The 15,685-nt window shown below is 32.5% G+C and overlaps 1 protein-coding gene and 1 long non-coding RNA gene across 5 annotated transcripts; one reads left to right on the plus strand and one right to left on the minus strand.

Annotated features, from left to right (window-relative positions):
- Positions 1 to 200: 200 nt before the first annotated feature.
- Positions 201 to 10,153, minus strand: LOC114306121 (putative methyltransferase PMT2). Of its 4 annotated transcripts, none has more exons than XM_028251312.2 (7): positions 9,858 to 10,153; positions 5,209 to 5,857; positions 4,668 to 4,878; positions 3,604 to 3,892; positions 2,520 to 2,909; positions 1,573 to 1,650; positions 201 to 802 (listed from the first exon to the last, which is right to left on the minus strand). In XM_028251312.2, the coding sequence occupies exons 2-7, from the start codon at positions 5,848 to 5,850 to the stop codon at positions 568 to 570; spliced, it is 1,845 nt and encodes a 614-aa protein (XP_028107113.1). In that variant the 5' UTR covers positions 5,851 to 5,857; positions 9,858 to 10,153; the 3' UTR covers positions 201 to 567. The 4 variants fall into 4 exon arrangements, with proteins under 4 accessions (XP_028107113.1, XP_082764899.1, XP_028107114.1 ...); XM_082908773.1 differs by having other exon boundaries at positions 1,560 to 1,650; XM_028251313.2 differs by having other exon boundaries at positions 5,209 to 5,884; positions 9,858 to 10,084.
- Positions 10,154 to 10,794: 641 nt separating this feature from the next.
- LOC145813413 (uncharacterized) lies at positions 10,795 to 11,400 on the plus strand. Its single transcript, XR_014356445.1, has 2 exons — positions 10,795 to 10,932; positions 11,045 to 11,400. It is a non-coding gene; the product is annotated as an uncharacterized LOC145813413 (long non-coding RNA).
- The last annotated feature ends 4,285 nt before the right edge of the window (positions 11,401 to 15,685 follow it).

Here is a 15,685-nt window from a genome sequence, read left to right on the forward strand (position 1 = left end):
ATAGTGGCCCAAACATATAAACCAAGAATTAGGCCCAAAACATATACGTCTTGAATAAACCGGCCCAACCCGCGTGCACTACAAATAGAATGTGTCGTGTTGACAAAAATGAAAGGACATATATTTAAAAATATAACCAAGTAAAAATCAAGAATTGTTTGATGATATACTTTTAGCAGCTTACTTTAATCAATGGAAAATTGGAGGAAAATTGAATAATAAATAACATTTAGAATAACCTTAGGGTCTGTTTACAGAACTTAACAGGGCCATACCAAAAGCCCAGAAACATGAAACAAAAAGGGTAAAAAGAAAGAGAAAAGTAGAAGAAAATCAAAGATGGCGAAAAACATTTATAAAAAAATGTATAATGAATCGCAGCTGACAATGAATTAGCTTAATCTAAACTACTACAGAAGAACACGGATCAATAAATTACCAAGAAAATTGGAGAAGTAGGCCACCTCTGCTTGATAATTTTTCCAGTGCCCCTTTGGACTCAAATCACACATAACAGAGCATTGCTGGTTGATCAATCATGCCAGAATCTCCCCCGAGATTCGGCGCTCACTGCGATGATGTGAAGTTTTTGTCCCCAGCAACCCAGTACTGTTTAACTGCAAACAACACCTTCTCAGGGACAAGTGGGCCATCCTCATGATCCACCATTTTGGTGTTCCACCTCATACCCGCCACGAGTCTTTTCACCTTGACTAGCACATCCACTTGGTCACGGAATATAACTGCACCTTCAGGTCGTAGGATCCTATCCATTTCTAGAAGAATGTCCTCTGCATTGCACCTGCATAGATTTTGAATAGATGCAAGAAGCTTGAGAATAAGTTCTTGGCCAAAAAAAAAAAAAAAGCATCAATGTACAATTGGTAAACTGAGAGGATATGTCCCCTGTGTGCAGAGATATTGTCCCAATATCGATTGTTGAGCTCTTTCCCCTGAAGCTCATTCACACTCAACAGGATATATAATCTAACACTCCAGTTGTATCAGCGGAAAACATTTTCAAAAATGTTTTCTATGTTTGGTTGTGGTTGTGGTGGTGGTGGTGGCAGTGGTGGGGTGGCGGCGGCAGTTATAGCGTAGTAGCATTGATAAGACTTTAGCCCCAAAAACACTTTCCACTTTCAAAAGTGGAAAACATTTTCCACCCAAGTAAGTTTGTTTTCCTAACCATGAAAAACGCTTTCTGTTGACTTTCGTTTTCCATCATACCAAATGCCAGAAAATGTTTTTCACCCAAACAAATGGAGCATGATAATAAATAGTCTACTTTTGTTGGGTGTATTGCATGTTAAATGAAGTACCTAATTGTGCCAGATTATCACCATGGTGGCCGACAGTTCAATCGAATTATGTACCCCTAGTCCTAACCTTTTCAGGGTTTTAGATATTTGTAGAATGTAGAGTGAATAAGACTATTAAAACTAGCAAGCATGAATTGCAAGAGTCAAGTGAAATACTCAGAAGGTCCATAATCAAATAACACATAATGAAGCCTTGGCCTCCAATAGGATAGTACAATAAAGAGTAGAAAAACTTACAAGAAAAACTTACTTGTCCTTGTACAAGCTGAATACACCATTAGCGTGAATAAGGTCATAAGTCCTCGGATACGTGGAGAAGCCTTCACACCTGAAGAGGATAAAAATAGGGGGAAAACAAAAGAAAACATCACAGGATAAAAGAAACATGGAAAGGCCATAGCAAACCAAAACAAGTTTTCAGTATACCACATAAAGTTGGAAGTTCTTTATTCCTTTTCTTATCTCATTAATCGTTATCAAAGATAAATTTACTAAAAAATGGAAGCGAATAAACTCCTACAGAGGCTATTGCAGAGAATAGTTCGACTTGAAATTTAACTGATAATAGAAATGAAGCATTGGAGAGTCAAATAAAAATAAGCTCCAATTAATGCTATGTAATAAACTCCTACAGAGGCTATTGCAGCACTAGAAGCAATTTTGAACTGCTAGTAGTGAGGATGTGAAACTCCTTGTACCTTTGACATGGCTTATGGAAAAGATGAACAAGGCCGGTTGGCTTAAGGCAAAAAAGGTGGGGAGGGGAGGGGGAAAGAATAGCAAGCAATCCATAACAAAACTATTCATAGTATTGATAGAAAGATGATGATTGCTCGATCTCTTTCTTATCTGCAGAAATAAAATGCAATAACAGAATGAAGAAATTTTGGAAAATGAAGCTCCTCTGTAACAAAGATTCAGTGCAGTATACAACAGCCAGACATTTTATAGCAATCCTAGTAGCAGAAGCAACACATTAGTGAGTTTTGGTTGGCAATGCTTCAAAGACGAATTGCAGTTGAATATGTTTTGAAATTCAACTAAAATAGTGATAAACATTTGACTTCTATTAAATCAGAGAGAGAGAGAGAATTCTAAATGTAATCCGAGCAAGTCATATTCTGGAAGCAAACACAGCCCTCAAGATGACAACAGACCAATAACCAAACAAATGAGACATATGTTTCAGAAACATACCAATCATGATATATGCCTATCAAGCCCCGTTCATATATAACACCAAGAGTGTCTCTCTCAGCTATTGTTGGCATAACATTCATAACCCACAATTTGGGAGATTCAATTGCAGCAGCAAAACTTCCTAACCCGGCATTCATATCCATAATATTGCGATATCTCCCGGTGTCAATAATCTTATTGACCCTCTTATAAGCATTCAGATGCTTCTTCCATAATTTGTTGTCATCGTGGAATGAGTCAACAGAGACTCCAGGGACGGACCCACTGGCTATCCTGGGAGGAACACTATTAAGTCTATCTGGAAATGGTTTCAGTTCACCACCAGCAACTTCATCTGGACCATTAGTCGCTGGATAAGGAGTTACACAAACCTCCATCTTCTTGTACCTATACAAGACAGAAAGCATAACAAATCAGAAAATGCGCAAATCTCTTAGAAGATTTGTTATATTTCAAATTTCTTAAAAAATCTTTCAGAACTTATCGCAAGACAAAAAAGAAAGTCCTCAGACCATAATAAAACTGACGGCAAATCTACAGCCTCATGGCCACACCATACTTGCTGAGCCTTTCCTATAATAAAACTAAAGAACACAGAAAGACAACTGACTTATCAGAAAAGAAAAGAACCAAGAAAGAAAACTAGAATTATATTTATAAATCAACATTTTACAAACTTCAAAGTCTATGGTTTCTTCGACCTCTTTTAATTGATTAGCCCCTAAGTTCTCATGACTCGTGAACTCCAAAAGGGAAGGCAAGCAAACCATGGCCTGAAACTTATCCGAGAGAGACACACTCTTACATGAATTCGATGCAAGAAAGATGCACAGCTAAAGAATACAGATACCAAAGACCAAAGTTCAGTCAATATCACTTGTCTAGTTACTAGTCAAAGAAGTAATGAACTACACAACCAGAAGAAAGTAGAGCAAAAAAAACTGATAATTACAATATTGTACAAATTTCAGCACAGCTGGATAGCGCATCTAATCAATCAGAGCATAAGTTCAACAGTTATGCCAATTAACATTCAAGAAGCTGGTAGAATACCTAAGAGTTATCAAGTTCAAAAACATACCAGGCATCATCTGGATTTGTGGAGTCACACATAGTTGCACGAGATTCTCGCTCAGAGCAATACTCCTTGTTTACTCTTTTCCTCCAGATGGCAATTTCACCCTTCTCATGCTTCTTTTCCCAGCAAAGAAATTTGGCAATCTCTTCAATCTTCCTCTGTTCCTCCTCAAGTTCCTCTTTTGGGCGCTGCCATGCTTCATAATTTACCCTCCAGTTGATGGGTGGACCTGAAAGCACCCAGTATCCACCAGGTCTAAGAACTCGATCAACTTCCATCATGTACATTCCATCTGCAAAGACAAGTCCAACAATGCTGTTTACATACATGTACACTTAAAAGTATATCCGTAATATATATATTATATCAATCACTCACTCAAAAGGAAAACAAAAGAAGAAAAAATGTGATCATTTATCAAGACCCAAACTTGATCATTAGAATGCACACCCAAAAAAATAGAAAGAAAGAACATCATTAGAATAACAGTGTCGTAATTTTGGTTCGTGAGTCTGCAAACTAGGCATTCTAACACATCAAAATCTTATATAATCCACTCATCTTGAGTTAGGCTTTGCACAGAAGTAGTTTTGAACTGATCTGAACCAAAACTCAAGATTAACGTGTCTAAACAGGCACACCTAGACACATTTCTGGCTATATGCTCCACACATGAGCTCATCGATATATCAATACATATGCTCATTGACATCACATTACAGAGCTACTAAAGTGCGAAGATCATTAGCAGGAACAACTAATTAGCTAGCAATGCCATAGGATCTAAACATAGGACAATTCTATTTATTTATTGATAATTTACAAAATGATGTCTATTGTAAATATTAGACACCAGTCATTCATCAAAATTGAGCCAAACCTATGTCAGTAATAATAATGATTGATGATCAACGCCAAGCTTTAGCATCTTGGCTCATCAAAGCATTTTTAATCCTAAAAATAACTAGACAAAAGGCAAGGAAAGTCTTGGTTTTGCTACAGCTCAGTTAGAAACCACCCATGACACAAAATAGCACAAAGAAATCTACTGAAGTAACTATACTCACCATTTCCACCCCATGGAATCAGGCAACGAGAACAGTGAGCCATGTCAAACGCTCTTGATGGGTATGGTAGCTTTATTGTTCCAAGAACACCTATAATTGCTGGCACGCCTCTTTCCAAAGCAAATTGAACTTGTGCTTCATGCGAATCTCTTGGTGCGAATGACATAGCTATGACATTTTTTTTGAACAGGTATGCACCCCAACTTGCAACCTAACAGCAATAAATAAATAAACAATATATATAAACTATAAAGCCACAGGCCAGACAAAACAAGCTGCACATCAAGGAACTATATAGATTAATATAAATCTTATTAAGGGAAAAAAGGAAATTAAACCCCTAATAAAAAGGGGAGCATGTCTGTATACATGAACGCGAAAATAGGAAAGCCTCACTCAATCCAAAGTGAAATAAAATGAAAATAATATTCCTAATAATCCTCCAAAGAAAAGAAATTGAGGGCGCTTGTGGGTGTTGAAGGCAGAACAACCAAGCAGATTTACACAGAATTAAGGATGCATTTATAAATTCTTGACTTACCCCACAACCAGTATCCAATGCAGTTCTAACAATTCCATTGTCCATCGGAATCACTGAAGCAAGTTCTTCAATATAAGCATCTGCGCCATGAGGAAACTGTGTTCCACCACCTGGGAATCTAAACACATTGCCTTCATATTGAATCCAGTTCTGAACTGCTTTCTCAACCGTCAAGCTCTTATATGGCGCATTTGCATACGGAACATAATCACGACTCTTGGGCCATGGAAATGGAGTTACATATCCCTTCGGTGCCGGAACAAGGCAATGCAGCTTCTCTTCCTCTGGAGGGCAATGTCTCTCCCTGTAGTTCATATTTTCTCGAGGGAACGTCATTGCCCGCATTTGTTCTTGGCAGGGAGTGTAATCAATGTAGCGATCATCACACGGCTCAAAAACCTTCAATTCTATTGAATCATCAACAGTCCCAGCTTCATCGCCATGATGAGTCTCAACATTGAGATTGGAAAGGATGCTACAGTCCGCCTTTTTTGTTATCTCCAAAGCTATGCTATCTCCTTTACCAAAGCCACTTCTTTGCCATGCACCCAAAAGGTAGAAGAAACAACATAGCCCAATAACAATAAAGATAGATACGGAACTCCTGGTTCTATTGTCTCCTGGATTCCCTTTCGTTGCCATGATTTGACTGTAATTTTTTATCCCCTTTAAAATTCTAAAATTGATAGATAAATGAAACAAAAGGATCCCTAATCTGAAAATGTTGGATAAGTAAATGCTCGACCTGAACAGGTCTTAAGGGAAAAAATACTGTAAAATAGAAGATTTATGCGAGTTAACATATGCACCACATTTCTCCCTATTGATATATTCAACATCAGACACCCATTGACACAACAACTAGAGAGAGAGAGAAGGTAGAATCATATTTGTTTTCATCGTTGCGCTGCCTATGGTGTTTATGCATACATACCTATTCTCACTTGAACATAAATAAATATCTGCAAGTACAATTTATATTTATTAGATTAAATTCAGAAATGCACAAATGGATGATTGGCCCCAAGTCTAGAGCAGATTGTCTGTGTCCAACACATTAAGTAAGAAGCAAAACACACCATTCCTATCCGTAAACACAATAATAGGTAATTGTGCATCCTCCAGCATCTCCACAACTAATCAACTAAGTTCTCAAAGTGCTAGGATCATATGGTTCATGTCATGATACACTCAATTAGGGGTCAGTCAATACATATCATTACTCATGTCGTACGGCAAATATATCTACACATACGACATAAGGTATAATATACAATTCTCATATATACATCTAAAAAAGCATCAAAAAAAGAAAACAAATTTCCAGAGAATTTTTTACATCAGTTAAAAGCCTCAGAGAGATCTTCCAAATCAGCTAACAGATCTACCACATGATATTTCTCATTCTGATCTTTTGAGTGATGAAAAATCCAGTATGGACTGGAAGGAGAAGGACCTGCAATGGCAAAGACTACTGACCCTCTTCTTTTTTCCTAGCCTTCTCTTACGAGTTCAGGAAGCCTGGAATCCTCAATATGAGGGATCCCTCAAAACGGAGAAGGGTGGCCAGGACTTCCCAAACATATCATACATCATGTATACCTTAATATTCTGACATAGGGGGTGTTTGGCAAGTTGGATTTTAGCCTTTTTTTGGCTAAAATCCACAAAAAGATAAAATAGGCAAAAATAGCTAATAAGACAAAATGTCACATCAAATCCATAATCATTTCACTTTTTCTCTCACAAACATCACATCCAACTACAAAAAAATCCAACTATCTTCCCAAATACAAAAATTTTAGCCTACTAAGGCTTCATTTGGGAAGCCAAAGGTTAGGCTTTTTTTTGCTAAAATAGCCACAGAAAACAAAATAGGCTTTTTACAAAAAACAAAATGTCACATCCAACTCATAATCATTACATTCTTTCTCTCACAAAAAAGCTAAAAAAGCCAAAAGTCATTCCCAAACGAGATTTTTTAGCCCCAAGTTAAAATAGCCAAAAAAACCAAAAAGCTAACCCACTTCCCAAACGAACCCTAAAATAGTCAAAAACTAAAATAGCCTACTAAAATAGCAACTTCCCAAACACCCACATAGTTAGAACAATATTAAACATATAATTGTAAAATTAATATTATAGCAAAGGTTCACCAAGATAAAAAGTTAAATCTCACTTTTACTTTTGCCTACCTTCTTCACATATCTTCTCTCCTGGCATTAAGAATCTTATGCCATTGATTATCACTTGCTTATGTCAAGTGAAGCCTAGGGAAACTTAAAAAAAGAAAAAGAAAAAAGAAAAAGGCTTTACCCAACTAAACCTTGTTTTTCAAACTTGTTAATTTGAACCATGATCTTTCAACTTAATGTCAATCCCAACCGTCCATCATCTCTGTGTACTTGTGTAATGAGAAAGAAAGAAAGAAAGAAAGAAAAAAAAAAAGATTTTGTAGCACTCATGGCACTCATCCTCTCGCCTTTTCAACGTCATATCAATCCCAATTTTTAATTTGACTACATTAGATCACAACATCAACCAACCATAAGAAAACCACCTATTATCAACCCTCCCATGCACTTGACCTCACCGAATCAGGCTAACCTTTCAGTCTGTCGTCATCTTTTCCATTTAGTTCCCGCTACCAGCAAACTCCACCCGCCCCTTTCCTTCACTTACCCTTCCACTGCTGCCCTTTCTCCAATTCCACTGTCACCGCTGCCCTCTCCTCCTTCTCCTTCCACCATTATATCCTCCCTTCTCCCCTACAACTGCCATAGCACTATCCCCCTTCGCCCGCCCGCCCCATCTTCCTTCGGGTTGAGCAGGGGTCATTGACTGGAGAGAGTGAAGCAAATAGTATGACAACCAAAGTTATTCCCCAAGATTCTGAAATAATTGCAGTCATAAATGGGACTGTATTTGTTTGGTTAATCAGACAATAATGAGTACAGAGATAAGTAAGGTGCATTCACATATCCATGAGAGGTGAGATTGAGAGGGGTTGGTGATGTAGTTTGGTTCGAGGTTCCAACAACTATTATCAAAGGTGGATTCAAATAACACTTTAATTTAGGTCCAATTATGCAAAACTTAGATTTTAGAAGTGATTTATGAAAAATCCAACCAACAATGCTTGAATTCCACGAGCTATGGAGCTCAAAAAAAAAAAAAACAAGCCAAGGTGAAAAGCTAAGAAGCACGGACACGGACATGTGATACGACACAGACACGTGGACACGCAAATTTTTAAAACATGTAAGACACAACACGTTGGGGTCACATGCAAAACATATAATTTTATATATTTATTATATGTCATATTTTTAAATTTTTAATATTTATTTTATATCAAATATTTAATTTTATCAAAAATATCTATCTTAGGTATGCTATTTTAAGTTTTAAAAAATTAAAATTTAATTTCTGTTTTTAAAAAATGAGCCTCAGTGTGTCTGTAGCATGTCTACAGCGTATCCAAGTGTCCCAGAGTGTCCGACTCTCTACAGCGCATCCGACACATGTCCGGAGCGTGTCACCTCTGAAGAGTTGTCGGTGCTTCATAGGTGAAAAGTAAGGTTAGAAGACAAATATCAAAATTTGAAATTTCAATTTCTCAAAAAACCTCCATCAAAAGTGTGATTACAGTCCTATATATAAGTAGCTAAGGATATTACTTCCTAATGTTGTACCTTGAAATAGAAAAAACTACAAATAACAAGAAGACAATAAGAAGCAAACATGCATCCACTAAATAACAAGCTAGTGATACATAGCCTACATGTAAGAATCTAATGGCAAGCAACACATAGCTTTAGGCATCATTTGGCATCTAGCTAAAAAAACCACATTTTTTTCTGAACTTTCTTGTCTTTATTGAATTTTTTTTTCAAATTTGTATCAAAATTTTTACTTTGCAGTTCATCTAGTGTAGACAAATTTAAAATATAAAAAATAAATAAATTGGAGGCCAAAAAAACCACCTCAATGACAAGGCATATATATATCTATTGATAATTGGGTAATTTTAAAATAATTTTCAATAATTGTCCTATTCATCCTCCTCTAGGCACAATTTCCAAAAATATTTCATATTTATATCTATTCATTAGTGCAATTATCCTCCACTCATACAAAATCTCATGGGGGAATTACAATTCAGACGTATTTTAAAAAAAAAGTTCAGAAATTTAATTATTGATGTTCATAAAGCTTATCATTGATGTTTAATTTTTTTTTCCTGCATTTACACTGAATAATGATTTCCCCAAATCTCATGATATGAACATTTTAAGCATATTCCAGGACCCACAGTAAGAAGACATAAATGCCCATGAAAAAAAAAAACAAAAAAGGCATTGTCGTAGTTGAAAGCATTAATGAAGATACAAACCCCCAAGTACAAGAATCTTTTGTTTGAATTTGCTTACAATTATGAGATCTAAATGAAGTAGAAGGCTTATAAATAACTAAATTAACCGTCCACAAAAAAGCAAGACAATGAATCGAAATAATCAACAAAATAACAAATAAATAAATAAATAAAAGAAGTCAATTAATCAGTACCAGATGCACAATTCAAAATTTAAAAAACAAAATAAAATTTTGAAGAGAGATCTGGGAAAGAAAATTAAAATTGATCTTACGGATCTTAGAGAGAAATTGGCGATCTGGTTGGGACAAAGTCAAATTAAAGACATCTCCGGCTTCAATGTGTAGATAGAGAGAGAGAGATAGAGAAAGAGAGAGAGACGGTGAAAGCAGCAGAGCAGAGAAGAGGAGGCAAAGATGGTGTGTGTCTGAATGAAAGTCGCAAATCCAAAGCTTTTGAAAAGAGAATAAAATAAATAAATAAATAAATAATTGGAAACTCAGCCAAGGGAATGAGATTATTCGATCTATATAAAGCGTATTTTGCGGATACCATAATATATCTATTTATTCTATTATTAAAAGCCAACACCAATTTTGGTGTCATGAAGTCACTTCTCAAAATTTTTTTCCAATTTCTCCTAAAATGACCTTAATTTCTTACACTTACATCAGTTTCAATTAGGGATAAAATCGTAAATTGAAACAACCAATTCACTTTCCCACTTCCCACGTCTCCAGTCCTCATGCAGTTATAGCATCATTGCATTTTGTTCTGAATTCACTGAACTATTCCTAATAACTACACTGCATTTTTGCAAAAAAAAAATCTGCAACAAAAAAAAATTCTCCAACTTCATAAAAAAAACTGCAACTTCATAAGACTTGAAAGCAGCCTATGGATATATGATCGGTTGTGTTTCTATTTGGTAAGTTCTCTTATGTATGAATTCACTGAACTATGCACTGCATTTTGCAAAAAAAAATTCTGCAACAAAAAAAAATTCTGCAACTTCATAAAAAATTCTGCAATTTTGGTTTTTGCTCGACAATTTTTCATGTCTTCGATTCAAATTCACATTCTAATTCATCAAATCAATTCTCAATTCTCAATTTTGATTGTATATAAATATGTTTGTTTATGTATAGGTACATACATTCTCAATTCTCAATTTTGATTGTATATAAATATGTTTGTTTATGTATAGGTAGATATGTATGATGGGTTTTCCTTGATTCGATCTAACGTGGTAATCAGAGGGATCGTGATCGCGAAAGAGCTCAGGCTCGAGGTACCGCCAAGGGTAAAGGCAAGGACGATGGATTAACCCCCGAGCAGCGTCGTGAAAGGTTCAATTGTTTTTTTTTTTTTTTTTTTTTGCCCCTAAAATTCAAATAGTTTTTATAGTAATTGGTTGCTTAATTACGGTTCAGATTTGTTTATATTCATGCATATGTGTAGCGATGGGAAGGCACTTCAAGAGAAGGCTGCGAAGAAGGCGGTCGAGGGGGCAGGAAGTGGCCACTCTGAAGGTAAAAGCACCAAGAAATAACAGAATTGGAAACATATATTATTATGGGTTTGCTTTTAATTTTTCATATTTTGTTTGAGGAGAATGGTATTTGGGTGTTTGTGAATCAATGTTTAATGGGTTTGTGTTTTTGCATCTATTTTGGGTGTATTTTTACCTTTGGATCGTCTCATTAGAGATAATATTTTAAAAAAATATTAACTAACAGTTGTATTTTTACCTTTGGATCATCTCAATCATTTTGTTAATTTTGAAAGCGACTGCTACTCAAGTAAAAATATAAAAATAAGTATTGTCAGGTACATTTTCTTTATATAATTTATTTTTATGTCATTGGTATGTAAAATATAGATTGTATACTGTAAAGTTTTTTCTTCTTCTTCCAGTTCTCTGTAAAAAAAATTAAACTGAAACTCTTTTCTTTAATGTTTCTTAATATTTTTTTAAAAAAAATTATTACTTTATTACTTTATTATGATGTATCATAAAAATTCTAATAAACCAATTCAGATAGGGGTATTGATCTATTAGCCTGTTGCTTCCTTAATTTTTAGGTAGTACATAAGAACTTGAGAAAATATGAATACAAAATAATTGTTCCTCCTAGGCCATCCAAACCTCCAAATTTTGGTCCAAAAAGAATATACGAATAAAAATATAAGAACTTCAGAAATTATGAATAGAAAATATGAAATATAATAGTAGTTTATTAATTAGCAGTTTAGAACTAATAACTTCTCAATGGAAAATTCACGTTTTCATTTTGTTGATCATGTTCATTCAAAAAAGAAAAAAAAAAAAGAAAAAGAAGAAGGAATGTATACATTATAATATGGATTTTAGGCTCATATTTGTATGATTTTTTTTTCCCCACCATATAAAAGTTCAAACAAAATTACAAATAAAACAAAAAATATGTATATATATACAATATGATGAGGATTTTACACTCATTTTTATGATTTTTTATTTTTTTTATTTTTCCAACATATAAACTTCAATCTAAGTTACAAATTAAAAAGAAAAAAAAAAAAGAGAGAAAGATATAGGATATCTTGAGAAATTATTTATAATAATTTTTTTTTATGATGTATAAATTTTTTTTTTTATAAATAATATTGTTTCAATTTGCATACACATGTGTGCCCGACCGCTAGTATATATATATATATATATATATATGTAGATGTAGAAGTAGATGTTGATGTTTGATGATGAGTGCGCAAAGAGGCATAACCCAAGGGTTGGCGTGCGCGGTGCAAGTTGGGCCTAGGGGTGCCTCCCCTTTAAGATTTGTCCGATTGACGAGGATTATACAAAGGGATGGTTTATGTGAGTCTTGAGATCAATTGAAGTGAGCATAAAATAAATTAGGACAAATTACATATACTTTTGAGGTTTGATTAAATTATAAATATTTTTTTGAAATTTAAAAAATTATAATTTTTTTTTTGAATGTTATATTTGCATAACAAATTATGGGGTAATTTGTTATGAAATTTAAATCTTAAGAGGTAAATTGTTATGAAAATACAAATTTTGGGAGACGGGATGTAATTTTTAAAACCTCAGGAGATATCTGTAATTTAGCCAAACCTCAAAAGAAGTATATGTAATTTGCCCAATAAATTAGATTGGACATCCGATCATCAAAAAAAAAAAAAAAAGTGCGAGGAGACTCTTGTTTAGCTTGTTTTTAAGAAAAATTTTTGAGAAAATTTCTCTATAAACAAATTTTTAAGTGTAATCAAATTAAATAAATTTTTTTAAAAAAAATCTCAAATTTTGTTTGGTTACTTATTTTTTAGAATCACTCTCTTATTCTCATACATATCAAATCAATCACTTTTTTTAAAACTCTCTCCTTAAAACAATTTTCTAAAACCATTTCTGAAAAAGGGTAAACCAAATAAATTTTCGTACTTTTCATCGCAAAAACTACTCTACAAACACAGACCAAACACACCATTTTGTTGAGACTAACGCTATGTTTGGATTGACTGGTTTTGAGAGATAAGAAAAGAAATAGAGAAATATATATTTCTCTTACTTGTTTTGATTACTTAAGTGGAGAGAAATGAAGAAAAACGAACAACAACTCATTTCTTTTATAACTCTCATTTTTAATTTTTCTAAAAGTGAAGAGATTAGGAAAGAAAATAAATTAATATTTTCATAATATCAATTTTGTCCCTATAAAAATAAAAGAAATAAAATGATTGAAGATATAAAAAGGTTATTTTGGTAATATAACACAAAATAATTTCTTTTCTTTTCTTTTATGAAATCTAACCCAATAAGAATGAGAGAAATCATAATCATTTTTTTCTTTTATTTCTTACTTATCCAAACAAAAATGAGAGAAATCACAATCATTTCTTTTTCTTTTCTTTTTTTATCTCAAACTTAAGTAATCCTTTTTTTTTTTCTCTCTCATAGGTTCCCAAACATAGTGTAAAATTTTATTGAAGAAGTGTTAGATTAGTATATTTTTTGAATTTTTATAAATAAAAAAATTTGAAATATGGATGGAGTTTGAAGTGATATTGTAGAGAGATAATATGATTCAAATAAGATGATTGTGATCCAAATAAGATAATGTGTTACAATAGTACACATGCCAAACAAGCACTAAGGCCTCATTTAGGAACAAACTATTTTAGTAATTTTTTTATTTTTTTTTTAAAAGATGTACAGAAAAGTAGAGAGTATAGATAGATATAACAATTTATAGTGATTTTTTAACTAAAACATGTAGTTGTCAAACAAGGCCTAAGATGAAGACTCCGCAAATATTTTTGGATAAATTATAAACAAATTTCTGAAATTTGTTTAAAATATAAATTATTCCGGTAATTCTAAAAATTATATTATATTTTCAAGTAATTTTATTATTGTATGTATAGGAGAATAATAAAGAATTTTAGTTTTTTTATTAATTTTATTAAATAAAAAATTTTAACAAGAAAATATTTATAATTTTTTAAATTATAAGAAATAATTCATATTTTAAGTAAATTTTATAAGATGTATTTGTAATTTAATCATTTTGTAAATTAAATTTGTGTGTGTGTTTTTTTTTAAGCCTCCGTTTGGGAAGTGGGTTGGCTTTTTGGCTTTTTTGGCTATTTTAGCCTAGGCTAAAAAGCCTGATTTGGGAAGGGCTTTTTGACTTTTTTGACTTTTTGGTGATGTGTGTTCCTGTTAATTTACCAAAGTGCCCTTCCCAAAACACATCTACCTTAATTGCAAGGGCCATGTCGTCCACGTCAGCAAGCCAACTGTCTGAAATAGTTGTTGTTCTTTTTTAATTTACCAAAGTGCCCTTCCCAAAACACTTGCTAACCTTTTTTTTATTTTATTTTATTTTAGGTTTGCATTTGGCATATTTTGTTTAAATTTTTTTATTTTTTATTTTTTATTTTTGGGTTTTATTTTGGGGTATTTTGGTAAAATATTTATTTGTTTATTAGTTGTTTATTTTGGATTTTGATTTGACGTATTTTACTTAATTTTTGTATTTTTTTTTGAATTTATGTTTTTGTCATTTTTATTTTTTTATACATTGAAATAAGTTCTTGTTCTTTAATTTACGTTTTTTGTAATATTTTTTTTTATTTTTTTTCATTTTCTGTGAAATGATAAAAAGTGAGGTTTTATTTTATTGTCCTGTGTAATTTAAATAATTTAATTTTAAATATTTAATTTTAATTTTAATTTTAATTTTAATTTAATTTTTATTTTAATTTTATTTTTATTGTAAATATTTAAATAATGTAAATGATCTAAAAAATTTAATAAGCAAAAATTTAAAATAAATATTCAAAAAATTTAAAGCGTAAAAATTTAAATAATTTAAATATTCAAAAAATTATTTTAACAAAAAAATTTAAATAATTTAAATATTCAAAAAATTTAAATAATTTAAAATGTTAATATTTTAAATTTAAAAACAACTCTACACTCAAGTCGTAACTAAACACATAAAACAAAACTTAATTAAAAAATTATTTTTAAAACTCATAACCAAACACATAATTTGAAATTCCATACTACTTTCATAACTCTACACTCAAATCATAACCAAATACCTAATAAAAAAATTAAAATATTTAAAAATATTTTTATAAAATAGAGTTTGAATTTTTTTTATAAAAAATTTTAAAATTTAAAAAATTCAAATTGTAATATTTTGAAAGTAAAATATTTAAAAATATTAAAAAACGTTTTCCTTTTTGCTGTTGACATAACTTGGCTGGTTGAGGTTATACTTTAGTGCAGTTGAGTAAGACACGTGGACGGTAGTGGCTAATTGGTTCAACATTTCCAACATGAGGCATTTTGGTAATTTAACCCCTTGTTGTATGTGAGCTACCATTCAAATGGAGGCTAATTCATATTTTGTCGCCTTGTGACTAATTTAGTCAATTTTATCGTGTTTTAGCTAAATTAGCCGACAACGGACTTCCTAAACGGACCCTAAATAATTGAGGAAAATAATCGGCTACTACGAGGAGTGTTTGATGAATTTGATGATTTTGAAAAAGGTAGACGCGTCACTGCCAAACTGC

This window comes from Camellia sinensis, chromosome 15 (genome assembly GCF_055761805.1).
Source record: "Camellia sinensis isolate YWXY chromosome 15, ASM5576180v1, whole genome shotgun sequence".
In the NCBI taxonomy this organism is placed as follows: Eukaryota; Viridiplantae; Streptophyta; class Magnoliopsida; order Ericales; family Theaceae; genus Camellia; species Camellia sinensis.

Excerpts from the sequence above, each read along its gene's own strand:
- LOC114306121 (XM_028251312.2), bottom strand. The coding sequence starts at position 5,850 with ATGGCAACGAAAGGGAATCCAGGAGACAATAGAACCAGGAGTTCCGTA. Across the intron at positions 2,910-3,603 it reads ACAAATCCAGATGATGCCTG|GTACAAGAAGATGGAGGTTT; the intron begins GTATGTTTTTGA and ends TGTCTTGTATAG. Across the intron at positions 803-1,572 it reads TTCAGCTTGTACAAGGACAA|GTGCAATGCAGAGGACATTC; the intron begins GTAAGTTTTTCT and ends AAATCTATGCAG.